Source organism: Phyllobates terribilis, unplaced genomic scaffold (assembly GCF_046119375.1).
Source record: "Phyllobates terribilis strain yellow unplaced genomic scaffold, ASM4611937v1 Scaffold_9__5_contigs__length_417890890, whole genome shotgun sequence".
In the NCBI taxonomy this organism is placed as follows: Eukaryota; Metazoa; Chordata; class Amphibia; order Anura; family Dendrobatidae; genus Phyllobates; species Phyllobates terribilis.
Window position 1 is genome coordinate 102,031,085 of NW_027362769.1, and position 25,401 is coordinate 102,056,485.

Consider the following 25,401-nt stretch of genomic DNA (forward strand, 5'->3'; position numbering starts at 1 on the left):
AATTATTCACAAAGAATCCAGTGATCTGTCAACATCATGCTGACATTTCTAAGTATCCTTTTTCATATGCTTCCAGTAAAAGTAAAATAACCTTGCAAAAAAAAAAAAAAAAAAAGAATAAACCCCGTATGTAAAAGAAAACAGTAAAGCAAATAAAAGAAAACAAATAGAACATAAAAACAAACACAAAATTATTATTTTTACCCACAGTGCGTAGAAATATAAAACTCAGAAGACTACAGAAAAAAAAAAAAACCCACTAATAACTGTAAAATCCATTTACAGTAACTTAAAGGGGTTGTCCACTACTGGGGTTGTCCAGCTGCAGTATACATTTGGAAATCAAAATCTAAAATAGCAGTGAGTCGAGCCGTTCAGATAAAAAGTGATGCCAGCTAGATAATAAAAATATACATTTTATTAAATGCAAATATAAAAACAGAGAATAATAAAAAGACAGGGCAGCATAAGGGGAGGAACACAAGCAATATGAAATGAATTGAAATACAGAGATTGTAATCCCCAAAAAACTATTCACAACATATAAATCCAAAAAAGGTATGATCGTGTCAAGAGAGGCCATATGTTATCCCACTTAAGATATAGCATAGGAGAGGGTATACAGTGCATTGTGAAAGTATTTGGCCCTCTTGAACTTTTCTACCTTTTGCCACATTTCCGGCTTTAAACATAAAGATATAAAATTCTAATTTTTTGGGGAAGAATCAACAACAAGTGGGACACAATCGTGATGTGGAACGAAATTTATTGGATATTTTAAACTTTTTTAACAAATTAAAAACTGAAAAGTGGGGCGTGCAATATTATTCGGCCCCCTTGAGTTAATACTTTGTAGCGCCACCTTTTGCAGCGATTACAGCTGCAAGTCGCTTGGGGTATGTCTCTATCAGTTTTGCACATCGAGAGGCTGAAATTCTTGCCCATTCTTCCTTGTAAAACAGCTCGAGCTTATCGAGGTTGGATGGAGGGCGTTTGTGATCAGTAGTTTTCAGCTCTTTCCATAGATTCTCAATTGGATTCAGGTCTGGACTTTGACTTGGCCATTCTAACACCTGGATACGTTTATTTTTGAACCATTCCATTGTAGATTTTGCTTTATGTTTGGGATCATTGTCTTGTTGGAAGATAAATCATCATCCCAGTCTCAGGTCTTTTGCAGACTCCAACAGGTTTTCTTCCAGAATGGTCCTGTATTTGGCTCCGCCCATCTTCCTATCAATTTTAACCATCTTCCCTGTCCCTGCTGAAGAAAAGCAGGCCCAAACCATGATGCTGCCACCACCATGTTTGACAGTGGGGATGGTGTTTTGAGGGTGATGAACTGTGTTGCTTTTACGCCAAACATATCGTTTTGCATTGTGGCCAAAATGTTCAATTTTGGTTTCATCTGACCAGAACACCTTATTCCACATGTTTGGTGTGTCTCCCAGGTGGCTTGTGGCAAACTTCAAACAAGACTTTTTATGGATATCTTTGAGAAATGGCTTTCTTCTTGCTACTCTTCCATAAAGGCCAGATTTCTGCAGTGTACGACTGATTGTTGTCCTATGGACAGACTCTCCCACCTCAGCTGTAGATCTCTGCAGTTCATCCAGAGTGATCATGGGCCTTTTGGCTGCATCTCTGATCAGTCTTTTCCTTTTTCGAGATGAAAGATTAGAGGGACAGCCAGGTCTTGGAAGATTTGCAGTGGTCTGATGTTCCTTCCATTTCAATATGATCGCTTGCACAGTGCTCCTTGAGATGTTTAAAACATGAGAAATCTTTTTGTATCCAAATCCAGCTTTAAACTTCGCCACAACAGTATCTCGGACCTGCCTGGTGTGTTCCTTGGTCTTCATGATGCTCTCTGCACTTGAAACAGAACCCTGAGACTATCACAGAGAAGGTGCACATGTGACAGACGTGACAAGAGTCTGGAAACGCCGTGGAGAGCGATCTGTTGCCTGCAACATCCTTCAGCATGACCGGTTTGGCAGTGGGTCAGTAATGGTGTGGGGTGGCATTTCTTTGGAGGGCTGCACAGCCCTCCATGTGCTCGCCAGAGGTAGCCTGACTGCCATTAGGTACCGAGGTGAGATCCTCAGACCCCTTGTGAGACCATATGCTGGTGCGGTTGGCCCTGGGTTCCTCCTAATGCAGGACAATGCCAGACCTCATGTGGCTGGAGTGTGTCAGCAGTTCCTGAAAGATGAAGGCATTGAAGCTATGGACTGGCCTGCCCGTTCCCCAGACCTGAATCCGATTGTGCACATCTGTGACATCATGTCTCGCTCCATCCACCAACGTCACGTTGCACCACAGACTGTCCAGGAGTTGGCGGATGCTTTAGTCCAGGTCTGGGAGGAGATCCCACAGGAGACCATCTGCAACCTCATCAGGAGCATGCCCAGGCGTTGTAGGGAGGTCATAGAGGCACATGGAGGCCACACACAATACTGAACCTCACTTTGACTTGTTTTAAGGACATTACATCAAAGTTGGATCAGCCTGTAGTGTGTTTTTCCACTTTAATTTTGGAGGAGACTCCAAATCCAGGCCTCCATTGGTTAATAAATTTGATTTCCATTGATGATTTTTGTGTGATTTTGTTGTCAGCACATTCAACTTTGTACAGAACAAAGTATTCAATGAGAATATTTCATTCATTGAGAGCTAGGATGTGTTACTTGAGTGTTCCCTTTATTTTTTTGAGCAGTATATATATATATATATACATATATATATATATATATATATATATATATATATATATATATATATACACAGTTGTGCTGAAAAGTTTACATACCCCGGCAGAATTTTTGCTTTCTTGGCCTTGTTTCAGAGAATATGAATGATAACAAAAAAACTTTATCTCCACTCATGGTTATTGGTTGGGTGAAGCCATTTATTTCACATTCTCAGCCTGGGTATGTGGGTACGTAAAATTCTGCCTGGGTATGTAAACTTTTGAGCACAACTGTATATATAAATATATATATATAAATATATATATATATATATATATATATATGTAGTCCATTCCTAGACAATGTTGGGTCACTTCTAGATTGCAAATAAACCAAATGAGTAGGTGATAAATAGCATATATATTGCATCAAAGGTCCCCAAGGGGTATGCCAGCTGCCAAAATCTCACCAACAAAAAATATCAAAGTGCCAAGTGCAATATAAGTTATGAACAGCAATTACATGCTAGTCCATGTATACCTGATGTCTGGATAGCATAAGGTACAAATCCTAAATAGGCATTGATCACTATAGTTCAATAATAAGGGAATATTACCTGGTACATCAGCCACATAGGAGAAAAGATGCTGTTTCGCCTACGCTTCTTCCGGGGGCGTGTCACACGCCCCGGAAGAAGAATAGGTGAAACGGCGTTGGGTGTGGGGAACACACAGCTTTACTTTTCTCCTATGTGGCTGGCGTACCAGGTAATATATCTTAAGTGGGATAACATATGGCTTCTCTTAACATGATCATCCATTTTTGGATTTATATGTTGTGAATAGTTTTTTGGGGATTACAATCTCTGTATTTCAATTTATTTCATATTGCTTGTGTTCCTCCCCTTTTTTGGAGGTTTGCTGCTCTGTCTTTTTATTGTTCTCTGTTTTTATATTTGCATTTAATAAAATGTATATTTTTATTATCTAGCTGGAAAAACTTTTTTCTAAACAGCTTGAGTCACTGCTGCTTTAGATTTTGGTTGTTACATTGAATGTAAAGTGTCTAGCATTAAATTGATTTAGGACATATATGACTAAGAATAAATTTGGAGCCAATCAGACTCCTCCCTGATACTACATGAACGACCTCCTTGCCGGGTTCTTTGATAAACTGTGTGCAAGTGTATCGGGACTGATACTGTTTTAAAGGCAAAGGGCGGTCACGCCAAATATTCATTTGATTTAGATTTCTCTTTTGTTGAGTCACTTTGCATTTCGTTAACTGATCAAGAATAAACTATTAACACTATTCTATTTTTGAAAGCATTCATACTTTGCAGTTTTTTTTTTACACCTGCCTAAAACTTTTGCACAGCACTGTATCTTTACTTTTTTAAGACTTTACAACATCGTATTATATCATATAATACTGTATATCACATAATTCACAAATGCCATCATGTTTTCTGGTCATAGTTCGGCCCTGACTGATAAAGCAACCTATAAGCACCCAGCGATCGTGTCTTGGATGGGGTCGATAGGCTCCTCCCTCTTTCTAACAACTTAGATGCTGCAACGGGTATCGACAGCAGCATCTAAGGGTTTACCTGCTAGGATACAAGCTGGCTTTGATCCTGGCTGTTGCATTAGGAGCAGGGCTATGTGTTACAGCAGCTCCGCTTCTGCCATTGAGCTCGCCATTTCACTGATCAACGTAACAAAAATGTTCATCACAGTGTGGGAACCTACAAACAGCCAAGGCATTTTCCTCATAGGTCGGGAACAGGTTTCCTTGCCTATTACAACAGTGAGGTTTTGTACAGGGCAGAGCTGTGTCCTCTCCCTGTAGGCTGTGCAAGGGTTTAGGAAAGGGAAAAGCAGAAAGGTGTTAGGCCTCAGAGCTGTTCTGGACTATCTATGGAAAAAGCTGTCATCTCTCTGCTTAAAGGGAATCTGTCAACAGCTTTTTGCGACCTCATCTGAGAGCAGCTATAGATAGACATAGAGAAGCTGAATCCAACGGTGTATCACTTAGATTATTGGGTGCAGTCGTTCTCACACAATCAGTTTTTAGATTTAGCAATGCAGCCGAGATGAGGAAGTTAACCCCACCCACACCAGGCTCTGTATATACAATGTCCATAGACAGTGAGCTGCTAATCACAGGAGGGGGCGGAGTCGGACCAAAGCTCATGGGACCAGATAGTCACAGTAATGATAAGCTTCTGGTGCTAAAACAATCATTGTAAGCAAACAAAAGGAGCTTGATAAGAGAGGCATCGCTGAAATCTGTGTTTTAACCCCTACAGCATGCAGTCTTAAGGTTACATAGCAAAAACCTGCTGACAGATTCCCTTTAAGAGTAGAGTGGGACCTTTGGTCTCAGCAGCGTATATCCTGTACCGGGAGGGGGAGAAGCTATCATACAGTGAATGTATAGCAGCGGTGCTCAGGAGGACAGTTGTGTCTTCTAGGTGGACGTGCTGCTGCGAGAGTTACAGTGCCAGAAAGTTCTGTTTCGTATACTGGTGAAAGACTTCGCCCCAGTTGCAGTATACAATACAACAAAGGTTAGACTAGTATTCACTGTTATCAGCCACCCATCAGCAGGCGTTATTAGAATGACAGAGATGGAGACAAAGAGATAAGAGGCGGAAACCCCTCCAGACGAAGGCCAACTCCTGATCCTGGTCACAGTGCTTCTCACCTAGGGGTGCTGTCAGTGACAGAAGGTGCTAAGAGATAATGGAGGGAGATGGGGTGACATACTGTATGGTAACAGGATATAACAGAGGGTTGGGGAGTGACATAATTATGTACAATAGAGGGTGAGATAGCGTCAGAGTGAAAACCAGGAGACATGGTATAACTGGGGTGACAGAGGGTAATAGTTTCGTTTTTAAGGTTGAAGGTAGACTTAAGTCCATCGAGTTGAACCTATAACCTAATCTTGATCCAGAGAAAGGCAAAAAAATACATGAGGCAGACACTAATTGCCCCATATTAGGAAAAGATCCTTCTCGACTCCACATGCGGCAATCACACTAGTTCCCTGGAGCAACGTCCCATCACAAAATCTAGTGCCCACAAACTGTAATATTATATCTTTTCCCGGCCTTCCTTAAACTTTTTTTACGGAATCAACCATTACAATATCATGGGGCAGAGAGTTTTATATTCTCACTGCTTTTACAGTAAAAAATCTGCATCTGTGATTATGATTACGCACTTCTTTCCTCTATATGTAGAGGATGCCCCCTTGTCCCTTTCACAGGCCTTGGTGTAAAAAGATCATTACTAAGGTCTCTGTACTGTCCCCTCAGATATATTTGTACATTGCAATAAGATCTTCCCTAAACCTTCATTTTTCCAAACTGAATAACCCAAAGTCTGACAACCTGTCTTGGTATTGCAGTCCACCCATTCTCTAAATAACCTTGGTCGCTCTTGTCTGCACCTGCTCTAGTTCAGCTATGTCCTTCTTTTACACTAGAGACCAAAGTTGGACATGGTATTTGGGGTAACAGAGGGTGACCTGGTGGCACAGGGTATTAGGCTATAACAGGGAGCAACACAGAGGATAACAGGGTGACATAGGATAGAGGATAGCAGAGGATAACAGGGCAACACAGGATAGAGGATAGCAGAGGATAACAGGGCGACACAGGATAGAGGATAGCAGAGGATAACAGGGCAACACAGGATAGAGGATAGCAGAGGATAACAGGGCGACACAGGATAGAGGATAGCAGAGGATAACAGGGCGACACAGAATAGAGGATAGCAGAGGATAACAGGGCGACACAGGATAGAGGATAGCAGAGGATAACAGGGCGACACAGGATAGAGGATAGCAGAGGATAACAGGGCGACACAGGATAGAGGATAGCAGAGGATAACAGGGCGACACAGGATAGAGGATAGCAGAGGATAACAGGGCGACACAGGATAGAGGATAGCAGAGGATAACAGGGCGACACAGGATAGAGGATAGCAGAGGATAACAGGGCGACACAGGATAGAGGATAGCAGAGGATAACAGGGCGACACAGGATAGAGGATAGCAGAGGATAACAGGGCGACACAGGATAGAGGATAGCAGAGGATAACAGGGCAACACAGGATAGAGGATAGCAGAGGATAACAGGGCGACACAGGATAGAGGATAGCAGAGGATAACAGAGCGACACAGAATAGAGGATAGCAGAGGATAACAGGGCGACACAGGATAGAGGATAGCAGAGGATAACAGGGCGACACAGGATAGAGGATAGCAGAGGATAACAGGGCGACACAGGATAGAGGATAGCAGAGGATAACAGGGCGACACAGGATAGAGGATAGCAGAGGATAACATGGGGACATAAGATAGAGGATAGCAGAAGATAACAGGGTGACACAGGACAGAGGATAGCAGAGGATAACAGAGTGATATAGGAAAGATGATAGCAGAGGATAACAGGGGGACATAGGATAAAGGATAGCAGAGGATAACAGGGGGACATAAGATAGAGGATAGCAGAGGATAACAGGGCGACATAGGACAGAGGATAGCAGAGGATAATAGAGTGATATAGGAAAGAGGATAGCAGGGGATAACAGGGGGACATAGGACAAAGGATAGCAGAGGTTAACAGGGGGACATAAGATAGAGGATAGCAAAGGATAACAGGGGGACATAGGAAAAAGGATAACAGAGGATAACAGAGGGACATAAGATAGAGGATAGCAGAGGATAATAGGGCGACATAGGACAGAGGATAGCAGAGGATAACAGGGGGACGTAGGATAAAGGATAGCAGAGGATAACAGGGAGACATAAGATAGAGGATAGCAGAGGATAACAGGGCGACATAAGACAGAGGATAGCAGAGGATAACAGAGTGATATAGGAAAGAGGATAGCAGAGGATAACAGGGGGACATAGGACAAAGGATAGCAGAGGATAACAGGGGGACATAAGATAGAGGATACCAAAGGATAACAGGGGGACATAGGATAAAGGATAACAGAGGATAACAGGGGGACATAAGATAGAGGATAGCAGAGGATAACAGGGCGACATAGGACAGAGGATAGCAGAGGATAACAGAGTGATATAGGAAAAAGGATAGCAGAGGATAACAGGGGGACATAGGACAAAGGATAGCAGAGGATAACAGGGGGACATAAGATAGAGGATAGCAGAGGATAACAGGGCGACATAGGACAGAGGATAGCAGAGGATAACAGAGTGATATAGGAAAGAGGATAGCAGAGGTTAACAGGGGGACATAGGACAAAGGATAGCAGAGGATAACAGGGGAACATAGGATAGAGAATAGCAGAGGATAACGGGAACATAGGATAGAGGATAGCAGAGGATAACAGGGTGATATAGGAAAGAGGATAGCAGAGGATAACAGGGGAACATAGGATAGAGGATAGCAGAGGATAACAGGGTGATATACGAAAGAGGATAGCAGAGGATAACGGGGGGCATAAAATAGAGGATAGCAGAGGATAACAGGGCGACATAGGACAGAGGGTAGCAGAGGATAACAGAATGATATAGGAAAGAGCAGATAGCAGAGGATAACAGGGCAACATAGGATAGAGGATAGCAGAGGATAACATGGTGACATAAAATAGAGGATAACTAAGGATAACAGGGTGACATAGGATAGAGAACAGCAGAGGATAACAGAGTGACATAGGATAGAGAACAGCAGAGGATAACATGGTGACATAAAATAGAGGATAACAGAGGATAACAGGGTGACATAGGATAGAGAATAGCAGAGGATAACAGAGTGACATAAAATAGAGGATAACAAAGGATAACAGGGTGACATAGGATAGAGAACATAAATCATAAGGAGGGGGAAAGAGAGGAAAAGAGTGTGAATAAATATAAAATATAACTTTTAATATCAATTAAATTAAAATACCAATAAATTTATATATATATAAAATCAAATTGTTACATACATCCAATTGGATGTATATAGGGTCGATATTATATTATAAACTCAGACCCTGTAAGTCCTGGATTGTGTATTACAGCACATGTAAATTTGTATAAATCCACCACCAATGTCCCTCAAAATTAAAATTAAAGGTGGGGAATTGTATAAGGATGTCCCTATTAGATGTCTGTTTCCCTAATATCTCCAAATCTGTCACTATGGAAAATAATTGCGGATCACCGCTAAATTCTGATTAAAAGGTGGATATAAATCAGTATGCGGTATGGGAACTGTAGATTGCTATTTAATGTGACAGCTGTTGCTGTTATCAAAGATATCCACTGTCACAAGTTAATGAGGGTCACTCTTATATTACAAGTGACCATACAAATGAATAAAGCGGGATCCCCGCAAAAATTCACCCGGAGGATAATTCTGACAGTTTGAATAAACGGGGATATATTATGTCCCCGTTAGTTGCGGTGTACAGCGCCCTAAATTTAGACCCCCGCAGCGGTGTAGGGAGCGGGTAGTAATCTGCCAGAAGCAGCTATGTACAGGGCTTCACCTTCGCTCCTAACACCAACAAGCCGTCTCACACGCTGACTGCGTGCACGTGGTAAGCACGCGGCCAGTGTAACCAGGAGCTGTCAAACTCCAGTGAGACGCGGCGAAATGCGCGTCAGGGACGTCTATGTCCTGTGTATTGGCATGTCAGCCACAACTCTTATGCTCCTTCCCTACCCACTCACTATGCCCCCGTCGGGTCCTACGATATAGCGTCTCACTGGAGTTTGACAGCTCCTGGTTACACTGGCCGCGTGCTTACCACGTGCACGCAGTCAGCGTGTGAGACGGCTTGTTGGTGTTAGGAGCGAAGGTGAAGCCCTGTACATAGCTGCTTCTGGCAGATTACTACCCGCTCCCTACACCGCTGCGGGGGTCTAAATTTAGGGCGCTGTACACCGCAACTAACGGGGACATAATATATCCCCGTTTATTCAAACTGTCAGAATTATCCTCCGGGTGAATTTTTGCGGGGATCCCACTTTATTCATTTGTATGGTCACTTGTAATATAAGAGTGACCCTCATTAACTTGTGACAGTGGATATCTTTGATAACAGCAACAGCTGTCACATTAAATAGCAATCTACAGTTCCCATACCGCATACTGATTTATATCCACCTTTTAATCAGAATTTAGCGGTGATCCGCAATTATTTTCCATAGTGACAGATTTGGAGATATTAGGGAAACAGACATCTAATAGGGACATCTTTATACAATTCCCCACCTTTAATTTTAATTTTGAGGGACATTGGTGGTGGATTTATACAAATTTACATGTGCTGTAATACACAATCCAGGACTTACAGGGTCTGAGTTTATAATATAATATCGACCCTATATACATCCAATTGGATGTATGTAACAATTTGATTTTATATATATATAAATTTATTGGTATTTTAATTTAATTGATATTAAAAGTTATATTTTATATTTATTCACACTTTTTTCCTCTCTTTCCCCCTCCTTATGATTTATGATCTATTTCGGTGATGTTTACCAGTGTGGATATTGTCCAACAAATTGGACTTTATTGAGTTTTTAGGATAGAGAACAGCAGAGGATAAAGGTGACATAAAATAGAGGATAACAGAGGATAACAGCGCGACATAGGATAGAGGATAACAGAGGATAACAGGGTGACATAGGATAGAGAACAGCAGAGGATAACACGGTGACATAAAATAGAGGATAACAAAGGATAATAGGGTGACATAGGATAGAGAACAGCAGAGGATAACAGAGTGACATAGGATAGAGAACAGCAGAGGATAACATGGTGACATAAAATAGAGGATAACAGGGTGACATAGGATAGAGAATAGCAGAGGATAACAGAGTGACATAAAATAGAGGATAACAAAGGATAACAGGGTGACACAGGATAGAGAACAGCAGAGGATAAAGGTGACATAAAATAGAGGATAACAGAGGATAACAGGGCGACATAGGATAGATGATAGCAGAGGATAACAGGGTGATATAGGATAGAGGATAACAGGGGATAACAGGGTGACATAGGATAGAGAACAGCAGAGGATAACATGGTGACATAAAATAGAGGATAACAAAGGATAACAGGGTGGCATAGGATAGAGAACAGCAGAGGATAACATGGTGACATAAAATAGAGGATAACAAAGGATAACAGGGTGACATAGGAAAGAGAACAGCAGAGGATAACAGGGTGACATAAAATAGAGGATAGCAGAGGATAACATGGGGACATAAAATAGAGGATAGCAGAGGATAACAGTGTGACATAGGATAGAGGATAGCAGAGGATAACAGGGTGACATAAAATAGAGGATAGCAGAGGATAACAGTGTGACATAGGATAGAGGATAGCAGAGGATAACATGGGGACATAAAATAGAGTATAGCAGAGGATAACAGGGTGACATAGGATAGAGGATAGCAGAGGATAACAGGGTGACATAGGATAGAGGATAGCAGAGGATAACATGGGGACATAAAATAGAGGATAGCAGAGGATAACAGGGGGACATAGGATAGCAGAGGGTAACAGGGGGACATAGGATAGCAGAGGGTAACAGGGTGATATAGGATAAATCACAGTAGAGAAAAACAATGGAGCAGAACTAACAGTCAGTACTAGGGGTCTGCTCTGTTGCCCCCTTCAGGACAAATTTTTAAAATCAAATACTGATGTAAAATACTGACCAAATACTGAACAGGTAAACGTGGCCTAAGATGAATAAAATTCTTGTCACATCTTTTTGAAAACATATTACGGTATTTTTTTTCTAGAAACAGTATTACACTTGTCCATAGACATTGTCTGGTACAAGACTTAAAAGATTCCATAGTTGCTGTTTAGCAGAATAAAAATTCTGCTCTTGTACATTCCCTTTATCAACCACCATCCAACACATCTGTCTGCTTGACATTCTTTTTTATCCATATGACGTATATTTAGTGATTCTCAGGGATCCAGAACAGGCTGCATAGTGTGAGATGCGGTACCTTTCCTTCTGGCACTGTTATATTAGCTGCTGGTGAGGACTCCGTTGTTGACGTTGATGGAAACATATGGAAGCTGGCATCTCTTGGTGACCGCACAATTTCATTCTGCCGGTAAAGTCTATGGTGACGTAACTTCGACACCCAAGCATCAAAAGTATCCTGAGATTTCACCTACAGAAAACAAATACAAAATGTATTGAAAAACATCATACTGTTTATAACCACAGTACTATATGAGTTAACATATACAGTAATGATGGATAACAAAGCCGAGGCCCCCATGCACAATTCAGTAGGACCATCTAATGTATATGGCGGCCTCTCATCTCTCACGGAAAAGGATTTTCTGAGATCAACATATGCACACTGTCAGGATTCCCCTCTATTTCCAGCTCACGTGGCGGTCACATGTCCACTAACAGCTAGTGACTAGCTTCTCATCCGCTTCCCTCAAAAGAAAACTGAGAGATGAAGGAAAAGTTGGTAGTCGGCACGTGACCACCGGTATGCAAATCACATAATGCAGTCAACTGACTGCACACTCGAGATGGAAATAGAGGGGAATTCTGACAGTGAGCACATTGCACACTGTCAGGATTCGACCAACTTAAAGTGACTGCAAAACTTTATGGTGAGCCCAGAGAATCCCTTTAAAAGATGATGTTGGGGCAAAGAAGGAACAGGCATTTGAAATTTTAAAGGGAATCTGTCACCTGGTTTTTGCTATGGAATCTGACAGCAGCATGAGGTAGGGGCAGAGACCCTGATTCCAGCGATGTATCACTTACTGAGCTGCTTGCTGTAGTTTTGATAAAATCACTGTTTGTCAAATGCAGATCTACCAGATCTCTAAATGCTGAGCTTTGTATTATCCCACCCCCACCTCTGATTGGCAGATGTCTATGTACTCTGTGCATAGGCAGTAAGCTGCCAATCAGTGGCGGGGGTGGCGTTATACAGAGCTCATAAATATGGAGGACTACCTGACAGCAGGTTTACTAGTCCTTGAATGATAAAATCACTGTTTTAGCAGCAAGAGTTTATCAAAACTACAGAAAGCCGCCCAGTAAGTGACATATCACTGTAGTCAGGGTCTCTTTCTCTACATTATTCTGCTCTCAGATTAGGTGAGAAAAAAACTGGTGGCAGATACCATTTGAAGACTCAAACTTTAGTTTTCTGGGGGAAGATAAGCCTCCATCAGAGGTGTATGGCAGCGGCTAAATCGGATCGCACTCGGCCATACAAGTCAATGGGTCCATCAAAAAAATCAGATCACACTCGGATGTCATCTGAGTGCAGTCCGATTTTCATGTACTGACAGAATGGAGAAGATGGAGAATTTTTTTTTCCATCTTTTCCACATCTGGGAAAATCGGATCACACTATATGATCAAAATCTGATCAGAGTGTGATTAGCATGAAAGAAACGATTATACGGTCGTGTGAACGTAGCCTAAAGATTGGGCAAGTGACTACCAAAGAGACTGTAATTGGAGTGGGCCAGATACTGAACTGTTGGAGGAATGCCATAAGTGCTCACTGTATACAGATTTTTACAGCGCCACCTGAGTTCAATACTAAGTGTATAAATCTATTTGCACTTAGCTCCCTCTAGTGGAAACTTCAAGCAGGCAAAATTTCATCATTATCAAGAAGGAAAAAAAAAACACTTATGTTCAGATATAGTACAAAATTAATCAGCGCAGAATTGTAAACCTAAAAACATGTGGAAATTATCCCATTTGGAGTTTTACAATTTGACCCAATCATTTTTTTGTACACCCCTGGTCGTCCTCTTCGTCGCTAGCAGCGTTTATTTTGTGTATTATACGCATACATTTCTAGACAGCTGATTTACACTGGAGACAAATCGACATAAAGCAAACCTTAAGATGATAAATGTTCTCCTCGGTGTCCAGATCTATCCTCCGAGCCTTTTTCTTAATGGACATAACAGACAACCCAACATCAATACTTCCATGTACTTTCCCTTTCTGAGTCTAAAAAGAAAACACGATATTGTTAGAACACCAGCATTTTATCAAAGTGGTTATATTTATAATGCAGAATTACAAGTCTTGTCATACCGCATCCACATATAACTTACAGAAAAAAATTATGACTTTGCAAATATTTTGCATCAGTTAAATAGCCTGTCATTTTAGGCTACAGCTGCATTCACAATTTTATAGGCTTCGGAGCTGAAATCTATTAGTATTTCTTGCTTGTGCCACGTCTGAACAGAGGCCTTTGTATTCTTGGAAGTGAAGATTTTATACCATGCCCTGTAAAGTAACCTAATTTGGAAAAATAAAACTTATTTTCCCATTACATTGTAGGAGCTCTGCTGGATTTTTACCAACTGCCTGAAAGTAGAGACTATAAATGATTATAGTTGATCATTCTCCACCCTATTTTTTCTCTTTAATTCAGTTTTGGAAACATCACATCAAATATAAAAAAAAAATAATAATATTTTGATCATTTTACAAATGTTAATTTTTTACCATAATTTATTTCACACAATGTCCCTGATCTTCCCAACTTTATTTATACATTTCCAGGATAAATAACAGACAAGAAATGAAGCCATGGGCATACACAGAAAACATGGGGCCCCATAGCAAAATTCCTAATTGCCCCCCATCCCCACCAAAAAAAAATAATATTCTGCAGGATCACAGAAGAGCACATATCTCACTACTGTGCAGCCCTTACTAAGTAAGCCCTTTCATAGACCCCATAAGGTATGATGCCAACTAACGTTACCCCAAAAACAGTAATATACCCCCACAGTGAATTCCTTCCCAGTATCCATCACACTCACAGAAGTATGGTGACCCTATAGTGATCCCGACACAGTATGATGGCCCCTACAGTCCCCCCACACACAGTGTGATGGCCCCTGAAAAAAATAAAGTTGGATCCAAAATGGCCAACTTCAAAATGGCCGCCATAGTCACCACCCATCTGGAAAAGTTTTCCCCCTCCCATATACTAATGTGCCACAAACAGGAAGTTGATATCACCAACCATTCCCATTTAATTTAGGTGTATCCATATAAATGGCCCACCCTGTAGATGAAAGTGTAATGCGGGAGGGCTGGCACCAGCACTGCCACCGGGACCCCCTGACTCACAGGCCCCATAGCCCCCATAGCCACTATTAGTAGTGTGCCACTGACTGAAGCTCTAGGGCTGATATTTCTGAAGGATTACAAGTACATATTAATCCGACATTTTAGCAGAGATGACAAATCCGCTGTAAATATTAGTCATTCAGAGATTCACTGTTCATATACAGTGGGGGAAAAAACGTATTTAGTCAGACACTAATTGTGCAAGTTCTCCCACTTAAAAAGATGAGAGAGGCCTGTGATTGACATCATAGGTAGACCTCAACTATGAGAGACAAAATGAGAAAACAAATCCTGAAAATCACATTGTCTGATTTGGAAAGAATTTTTTTTCAAATTTTGGTGGAAAATACAGTACAGACCAAAAGTTTGGACACACCTTCTCATTTAAAGATTTTTCAGTATTTTCATGACTATGAAAATTGTACATTCACACTGAAGGCAACAAAACTATGAATTAACACATGTGGAATTATATACTTAACAAAAAAGTGTGAAACAACTGAAAATATGTCTTATATTCTAGGTTCTTCAAAGTAGCCACCTTTTGCTTTGATGACTGCTTTGCACACTCTTGGCATTCTCTTGATGACCTTCAAGAGGTAGTCACCGGAAATAGTTTTCACTTCACAGGTGTGCCCTGTCAGGTTTAATAAGTGGGATTTCTTGCGTTATAAATGGGGTTGGGATCATCAGTTGTGTTGTGCAGAAGTCTGGTGGATACACAGCTGATAGTCCTACTGAATAGACTGTTAGAATTTGTATTATCGCAAGAAAAAAGCAGCTAAGTAAAGAAAAACGAGTGGCCATCAATAATTTAAGAAATGAAGGTCAGTCAGTCCGAAAAATTGGGAAAACTTTGAAAGTGTCCCTAAGTGCAGTTGCAAAAACCATCAAGCGCTACAAAGAAACTGGCTCACATGAGGACCGCCCCAGGAAAGGAAGACCAAGAGTCACCTCTGCTTCTGAGGATAAGTTTATCCGAGTTACCAGCCTCAGAAATCGCAGGTTAACAGCAGCTCAGATTAGAGACCAGGTCAATGCCACACAGAGTTCTAGCAGCAGACACATCTTTTCAACAACTGTTAAGAGGAGACTTTGTGCAGCCGGCCTTCATGGTAAAATAGCTGCTAGGAAACCACTGCTATGGACAGGCAACAAGCAGAAGAGACTGGTTTGGGCTAAAGAACACAAGGAATGGACATTAGACCAGTGGAAATCTGTGCTTTGGTCTGATGAGTCCAAATTTGAGATCTTTGGTTCCAACCACCGTGTCTTTGTGCGACGCAGAAAAGGTGAACGGATGGACTCTACATGCCTGGTTCCCACCGTGAAGCATGGAGGAGGAGGTGTGATTGTGTGGGGGTGCTTTGCTGGCGACACTGTTGGGGATTTATTCAAAATTGAAGGCATACTGAACCAGCATGGCTACCACAGCATCTTGCAGCGGCATGCTATTCCATCCGGTTTGCGTTTAGTTGGACCATCATTTATTTTTCAACAGGACAATGACCCCAAACACACCTCCAGGCTGTGTAAGGGCTATTTGATCAAGAAGGAGAGTGATGGGGTGCTACGCCAGATGACCTGGCCTCCACAGTCACCAGACCTGAACCCAATCGAGATGGTTTGGGGTGAGCTGGACCGCAGAGTCAGGCAAAAGGGCCAACAAGTGCTAAGCATCTCTGGGAACTCCTTCAAGATTGTTGGAAGACCATTTCCGGTGACTACCACTTGAAGCTCATCAAGAGAATGCCAAGAGTGTGCAAAGAAGTCATCAAAGCAAAAGGTGGCTACTTTGAAGAACCTAGAATATAAGACATATTTTCAGTTGTTTCACACTTTTTTGTTAAGTATATAATTCCACATGTGTTCATTCATAGTTTTGATGCCTTCAGTGTGAATGTACAATTTTCATAGTCATGAAAATACAGAAAAATCTTTAAATGAGAAGGTGTGTCCAAACTTTTGGTCTGTACTGTAAGTATTTGGTCAATTACAAAAGCTCATCTCAATACTTTGTTGCATATCCTTTGTTGGCAATGACAGAGGTCAAACGTTTTCTGTAAGTCTTCACAAGGATGGCACACACTGTTGCTGGTATGCTGGCCCATTCCTCCATGCAAATCTCCTCTAGAGCAGTGATGTTTTGAGGCTGTCGCTGGGCAACACGGGCTTTCAACTCCCTCCAAAGGATCTGGAGACTGGCTAGGCCACTCCAGGACCTTGAAATGCTTCTTACGAAGCCACTCCTTCGTTGCCCTGGCGGTGTGCTTGGGATCATTGTCATGCTGAAAGTCCCAGCCACGTTTCATCTTCAATGCCCTTGCTGATGGAAGGAGGTTTGCACTCAAAATCTCACGATACATGGCCCCATTCATTCTTTCATGTACACGGATCAGTCGTCCTGGTCCCTTGACAGAGAAACAGCCCCAAAGCATGATATGGCCACCCCCATGCTTCACAGTAGGTATGGTGTTCTTTGGATGCAACTCAGCATTCTTTCTCCTCCAAACACGCCGAGTTGTGTTTCTACCAAACAGTTCTACTTTGGTTTCATCTGACCATATGATATTCTCCCAATACTCTTCTGGATAATCCAAACTCTCTAGCAAACATCAGACGGGCCCGGACACGTAAATGGCTTAAGCAGGGGGACACGTCTGGCACTGCAGGATCTGAGTCTCTGGCGGCGTAGTGTGTTACTAATGGCAGCCTGTGTAACGTTGGTCCCATCTCTCTGCAGGTCATTCACTAGATCCCCCCCGTGTGGTTCTGGGATTTTTACTCACCGTTCTTGAGATCATTTTAACCCCACGGGGTAAGATCTTGTGTGGAGCCCCAGATCGAGGAAGATTATCAGTGGTCTTGTATGTCTTCCATTTTCTAATTATTGCTCCCGCAGTTGATTTCTTCACACCAAGCTGCTTGCCTATTGCAGATTCAGTCTTCCCAGCCTGGTGCAGGGCTACAATTTTGTTTCTGGTGTCCTTCGACAGCTCTTTGGTCTTCACCATAGTGGAGTTTGGAGTGTGACTGTGTGAGGTTGCGGACAGGTGTCTTTTATACTGATAACAAGTTCAAACAGGTGCAAGTACTACAGGTAATGAGTGGAGGACAGAGGAGCCAGTACTACAGGCAATGAGTGGAGGACAGAGGAGCCTCTTGAAGAAGAAGTTACAGGTCTGTGAGAGCCAGAAATCTTGCTTGTTTGTAATTGACCAAATACTTATTTTCCACCAAAACTTAAAAAAATTTTTTTTTCCAAATCAGACAATGTGATTTTCAGGATTTTTTTTTATCATTTTGTCTCTCATAGTTGAGGTCTACCTATGATGTCAATTACAGGCCTCTCTCATCTTTTTAAGTGGGAGAACTTGCACAATTGGTGGCTGACTAAATACTTTTTCCCCCCACTGTAAATTTGAGCTTCTGCAGAATGCTGCTATAAGTTGTTTTTTTTTGTTTTTTTTTTACTTTGCACCTGCAATTTTATTTCACTTTGTTGGCAGACACTTACTTAGTTTATTCCAGTTTAGAATGTGGCAGAAGGTATATCGCATGTAACAACTCCTAAAGTGCATATCCATGTACAGTAACTTCCGCCATAAACTCCGCTACTTGCCAAGTAAAACTTCACAGATGTTATGAGCTAAGCCTGACACTTATCTAGACACATTTCCCCGCACTATGGAGGGATAACTAGACTTCTCCTATTGCGCAGAGAACAGACTGCAGTATTTCCACCCACAGATCTTCACCCTCAAAGCACTTTTTAAGATGTTCGGTAAAAAAAGCTTTCCGCCTGTTGCTAACTCATCTGCATCTTGAGCACACAACTTTAAGTAATGGTAATGAAATATTAAGTATTCAGCATTGAAGATCAGCGAAAGTACTTACATCAATAGGTGATTTGGAATACTTCAATATACCATTTTCTAAGACGAAAAATCTCTGCAAAAAATAGAAATAATGTAAAGGGAGGAAATAAAAAAATACATTTTGTGAATTTATCTAAAATGCAGACAGATCATAACTGCAAAAAAAGAATGAAGGTATAAATAAATGTCCATTAGTGTAAACTTTTCCAATATATGTGATTTTCTAAGGCTTGGTTCACATCTGCGTTTCCTTCCATTTTAAAACATCTGTTTAATAGATACATTAAATGGAATGAATAATTGATGCAGATAAAAGACATTCCATTTGTAGTTTTATTTTTACAGAAAAAAAGTGCAGCAGACTAAGTTATTTTTCATTGTGAAAAAAATAGACAGAACAGAGAGAAATTGAAGTTTCTACAAATCCTTTTGACATCAATTTATACTTTAACTTAAAGGGTTATTCTCAAGTTGTGTCTTGAGAGGTATACAGCTCTTAAGTCTCCTTACTTCCTTGTTGCGAGGGGGAGGGCACTTCTCCTTGAGTGACTGTTGGGGTCAGTTTCCTTCTGCGCTGACCTTATTGTGGTACTGTGATACATTAAAGGGGTGATCCGACATACAAAGTCATTTTCATCATAAATCCCTATCTATTTAATATAAACTAAGTTCTAATATACTAAAAATTCCCTATCCTTCCCTAACTATACTATCTAACTGATTTTTTTGTTTACTACTTCCTTTTTTGATGACACGTCGTTTGAGAATCCCAGTGTATGTTAGGATACTCGAACAAAACGTCATCAGGGGCAGAGTCTGCCGTCAATGTCGTAGCCCTTGCCCCCTCCCTTAAACAAAGTGTCATCAGTGACTTTCGTTTCATGGCTGAGCTAGCCCCTACGCAATGTGCACTGTGTGATGTGCACAATGACAGCGCGCTCTCTGTTGATGGCTCAGATCAGCAGTAACGAGCAGTTACTTGTGGGGGTGGTGCTAGTCTCTGCACGCCGGGTAGTCTTAGAACACATACTAACAGTGCGATATGCGCCGACAAGAGAGAGCGCACTGTCATTGTGCAGATTGCACAGTGACAGAGCAGCTCCTGAAATGAGCGTCACTGAGGATACTTAATTTCAGGGAGGGGATAGGGACTGCAGCAGTGATTGCAGCTTCTGCCCCCTGATGACGCTGGGGATTCTCAAGGGTCATCAAAAAAAGAAGTAGTAAAAAAAAAGAAAGCAGTTACAGTTGAAACTGGCTTAAGGATAACAAAGTCAATGTTTTGGAGTGGCCATCACAAAGCCCTGATCTCAATCCTATTGAAAATGTATGGGCAAAGCTGAAAAGGCAGGTGCGAGCAAGGCGACCTACAAACCTGGATCAGTTACACCAGTTTTGTCAGGAGGAATGGGCCCAAATTCCACCCAACTATTGTGAGAAGCTTGTGGAAGGATATCCCAAACATTTCACCCAAGTTATTCAGTTTAATGGCAATGGTGCCAAATACTAATGAAATGTATGTAAACTTTTGACTTTGCAGTAAGTAATAAAAATGCCTTAAATATTCTCTCTCTCTCATTATTCTGGCATTTGGCAAATATTGAAAATTATGGTAATCCTAATTGACCTAAAACGGGAAAGGTTTATTCTGATTTCATGTTAGATATTGAGAAAAACATGCATATGTGTCTTTTTATATAGTGTCTGTAAATGTGGCGCCCCTGAGGGTTCAGTCGCCACAGAGGTACTGCACCTCACCCAGAGGTGTCGTGTCTCCCTTCTCTCAGGTAAGGTGGGAGGGCTGCACGGAACCCCAAAACACCTGCATCCAACACTACACTGCTCCAGGCCGGCTGGAGGGGCAACATGCAGAGCGCAGCAGCTGAGCCCTGACCTTGGCTGGAGTGGGGGGAACCGAAAGGTAGGGGGAACCAGTAGTGGGTGTGGGTGGAGGAAGTAGTTAGAGGAAGCACCATCATAGTAAGGTATAAATAGGGAAGCCATCTTAGGGTGGCAGTTGAGTAGAGTTCAGTTCTAGGGAGCAGTTAAGAAGAACAGCTCGGGACAGTTCAGAAGAACAGTGCGGGAGCAGAGTCTCATTAGGAGATCTGCTCCACAAGTAGGGCCAAGTCAGGAGGCCCCGGTGAGGAGCAGGGAGTAGGCTCCGTTCCACAGAAAGGATCCCAGGGGGTACGGCGAGTGCAGGACGGCACCCGTACGCTCCGCATCTGTCAGAAGACAGAGGGATCGCAGCCGCATTCTAGTCCCCTGAGGGTCAAGCAAGTCTGTGTAACTCCGATGGACAGGAGGGACTTCAGAGTACCCGAACAGGACTGAGAGTGAGCAGCGCAGAGCAGGAGGGAGAAGGACCAGTGTGAAGACGGTCAAAATAGGAACACGAGAAAGTGGAGTTCTGCCAGGTATTCCCAAGCAGTCTGAGGAAGGATTGAACCCCAACCCAGTGAACGCAGCGCGACGCGGGAGGCCCTTACTTGTACAGTGCACCTGTGAAGTGTCTCAAGAACTGTGAGTAAAATCTTGGATGACTGCACTGCACTGCCTCTGTCCATTCCTTCATCGGTGCTATCGTTCCCCCTGCACTACAACGCCCAGCGCAACCCACTCTCTACTACTACACTGCCCTGAGGCCTGCTCCACCTGTGGGGAGCCGTCCCACCACAAGCTGCCCTAACATCGGCCTCAGAGGACTGTTGCAGCGCTGGTGATCCTCACCAGGCACCACAGGTGGCGTCACGAACTTTTTATAAACATAACCCCCTTTTTGCACTGACCGCCCTGGGTCACGGACCGGGCAAGCCACCGTGATATCCCCCAGCAGCCAGAGGCCCAGCTGCCGAGTACCCCACGGCCCTGGGGGCGCGTCATAAACTTCTGGTTTCAACTGTAGATAGTGTAGTTAGGCATGGATAGGGAATTTTTAATTCAAGTATATTAGAAATTAGTTTAGATTATGGCATTAAATAGATAGGGATTTAGAATGATAATTACTTTGCATGTCGGACCACCCATTTAATGGTCTGTTAATGCTTGTTCTGGAGTCTACACTGTTATTACTATATTTGTATACAGAGACAGCAGAACCTTTGAACAAGCTGCAGTGATTAGGAGAACTGATTTAGCAGAACTGATAACAGCAGCTCAGCACCTGACAAGGATGGGAAGGTGATCAGGTGTCTAACTGTTACATAGAAATTAATGAGCTCCTCCCCTACATTATAGCTACTGCACACACCTGGCCAGGCTCTGGTGCCAAGTTGTACACTATGTAAGATAAAAGCTCTCACAGCTGGAGAATGACAGCAGATATAAAAATCAAGTCAATTGCAAGCATGCTCATTTTCATGCTGTCTAACTAACTAAAGACGTTTAATAAAATGGGAATAACCCTTTAAGCATAGTTTTCAGTTTTTGTATTTCCATTGCAGAACAGAAAACAAAGTGTAGTCTATAATGTCAATCAATTCAAAGCAAGAGAAACATTACGGCACCACGCTGCTCTTCAAAAATAAATCACAGAGAAATACCTCAGACTGCATGCTTCAAGACTGAAACGGTGGTGCATATCCAAGAAATAATTCAACTACAGGCAAAAGTAGAAAGAAAGGCAGAACTCACCCAGTCTTCTTTAAAACGATCCTTTATTTGTGTGTGCGGAGCATATCAGCATGCAGCATCGGACTGAGACCCCGAAGGGTGTGCGGGGGAGAGGAAAAAAGGGACGACGGCCGTTTCGCTGCCTTGGACCCGTTGAAGCGCCGGAATGCAGCGAAACGGCCATCGTCCCTTTTTTCCTCTCCTCCGCACACCCTTCGGGGTCTCAGTCCGATGCTGCATGCTGATATGCTCCGCACACACAAATAAAGGATCGTTTTAAAGAAGACTGGGTGAGTTCTGCCTTTCTTTCTACTTTTGCCTGTGGTAGTCTATAATGGTATTATATGGTGAAGAACATCACATAGTATTTATATTTATTTGTTAAACGCTTGGTAGACATATGCAGCTGTGAAGGCATGGACATAAATTTGGCAGACTATTGCTAGTCTTTGGTATGGCCTGGTCCCTAAATGTTGTCAAACGAAAAAGATGTAGCTTTACTTTATGTGCCATGTGAGTCATGATGTATCTTAAGGAAAATGCAATTGCAAACAGTATAGTTCATTACTGATGTGACACAAGTGACATGTTCTGTGCCATAAAACGCCCCTCTACACTGGCACTGAAAAATAGTTATACATTTGTCACGTATTGTCACTCTACATGGGGTCCTCTGTTTGCCTCTTTATGTCTCCATCGTTGAGACTGGCAATCCGATCTTCCTGCATAGAATATGGCCACCACAAGACAGGAGAGGCAGGGAAGGCATGACTCACACTTACCATTCCCAATGCCACTTCTGTGACCATCTTGGATGTAGAGGGACGGGAACGCCACTCACAGAGGAAAAGGCAGCAGAAGGCAAGCAGAGGACATCAAGTTGGGTGACTATGCATGGCTAATGTATACTCACTTTTCAGTACCAGGGTGGGTTCCCTTAAAAGATACCTGTCCCAAAGGATAAAAATAATTTGAGGCTTTTCAAGTGGGGAGGAAATCACTGAACTAAAGGCGGCAGGTAGGATAGGACAGTCCCGTACACCAAACCACATAAGGTTCCACCTACTTGTTCTCGCGCTCATTAGAGGCAATGCCACCTGGATCTGTTAAAAACAGCAACCTTTGTATACATAATACAAAAATGACCACCTTTTAACAAATTGGACCAAAGGAGTATCCTAGCAAAATCAGGACTGTTAGTATAAATATCAAGGTTTATAAAATGGGTTTTCCAAAGAGAAAGGTAAATAGATTGGATGGATTCTCTCATCCTTTGAAGATCAGATTCCTAGACTGCAAGTCATAAGTGTTCAGCAAGGAACTGGGAATGATTGCTCACCAGGCTACATCCCACAAGCTTTTCTAAAAGACAATTGTTATTCACAACAGTTGTTGCAAAATTAGCTATGTATTTAATACATACAGATCAGTTGCAGCCCAGACTTCCTCTTCAAGTTCAATTCGTATGAAGGCAGAGACAGTGACGCCAGCTCTGATTGGACCACGAGTGCCAACACCGCTGGAACAGCGCCGGTATGGGAGGGGAGTATAAGCTTTTTCATTTTATTGGAGCCAAACATTTAGATCAACAAGGGGTTGTCCTACTAGTGGACAACCCCTTTAATAACACCTTATAGTTGATCAGGAACACGTTAACTGTACTAAAGTAAATATTTTTCCCCACTAAACCGAATAATCAATTTCACATTTTTCAATTTTCCTACCTTTCCTCTATTTTATCACTCACCACGTTGGCTTACGCTGCAGATTTATCAACTTTACAGTCGCCGTTCTCTATAACTTCTGGGGAATGCCATGCAACTGGCGACACTGAGGCACACGTAATTTATCTAGGTGTTAAAATCTACTGCAAACTTAAAAATTATTATCGGTGACTTTGAAAATGGACAACTTTACTGTTTAGAAATTATATCAAGCGGCAACCTAAACCCAATTCATCCAGCTCAGTACAACACATCGTGCACACAACATTCCTTTGAAATAAGAGCTTAATGGTCTATAAACTTTTTTTCCTATATTGTATGAACTTTAACGGTTGCCAATAGGTTTAACAGACGGGCAACAACAACCAAATGTAAGGCAATGGCAACCAAAAATTAATTACCTAACATTCATCGAAATGGCTGCAAAGCACCACTGCAAATGGTTGGCTGCCCGTGGCTTCTCCGACAAGATCATCCAATCGCATTGGCAGCTACCTCCTTAAAGGGAACGTCTTACATTTGACACAACTTGGATTGCGATGCTTGGCCACCATGGGGTCTACTGAACTGAACTCAAAAACCTCATAGGCATTGATGAGGCTTTTGAGTTCTAGTCTGGAGAAGTGTGGCCAGCCCGGACATCGCTGTCCATATTCAGACCAGGAAAGTTGGAAGAGTGAAACAGCGCCTCACTTACCCATGAGTTGTGTCTGGTATTGCAGCTCAGCTTAACGGAAGTGAATGGGGGCTAACCTGCCATAACTACTCAACCTACGTAAGACTGCTGTTTTTGGAAGAAATCAGACACATTTTTCTAATCGTGGACTCCTCTTTAATGAAAAAAAATAAAAATGTTGGGTATGAATTTCAGAATGAGATTAATAACAGTTGCATCAATTCTTACATTATTAATTCTGCTATGAGAGACGCCAAGTATTGACCCTTACTTTATGCCAGCCTTTCAGTGGCCATTTTCTTTTCTTCAGCATGAATCCTTCATGTTTTTCAGGTTTTTGGACACTTGTCTGTCCTATCTTCAGCCCCTCTATGATTTCCCAGCTGTCTCCTTCCTGGGGAAAAAAGAACATGAATGTTACCACAACGATATATCATGTATCGTACTTTGTGCACACACGACACAGAACACATTGATAAGTCACGTGGTAAGACCCTTTAAAGAATCAAGACTGACTTTTAGGATTGCTACTTCTACTAGAGTTCTTGTTCTCTTCCTTTCCAAAGGAAAGGATTTGCATATTTAAATTTGTAGGGGAGCATCTCATGGCCTATAAGTGTCCCTATGCTTTACCGCTTAGAAACATTACCGCTCAGAACACAC

At 42.1% G+C, this 25,401-nt stretch overlaps 1 protein-coding gene across 6 annotated transcripts in view; it reads right to left on the reverse strand.

Moving 5' to 3' along the window:
- Positions 1-25,401, reverse strand: part of OSBPL6 (oxysterol binding protein like 6) — a 310,483-nt gene that overhangs the window by 93,043 nt on the left and 192,039 nt on the right. For all 6 annotated transcript variants that reach the window (XM_073646872.1, XM_073646869.1, XM_073646871.1 and 3 more), the window contains 4 exons: positions 25,010-25,132; positions 18,743-18,796; positions 13,592-13,705; positions 11,703-11,873 (listed from right to left, as the gene is read on the reverse strand). In XM_073646872.1, coding sequence (XP_073502973.1) covers positions 11,703-11,873; positions 13,592-13,705; positions 18,743-18,796; positions 25,010-25,132 — 462 coding nt within the window. The remainder of the gene's footprint in view (positions 1-11,702; positions 11,874-13,591; positions 13,706-18,742; positions 18,797-25,009; positions 25,133-25,401) is intronic.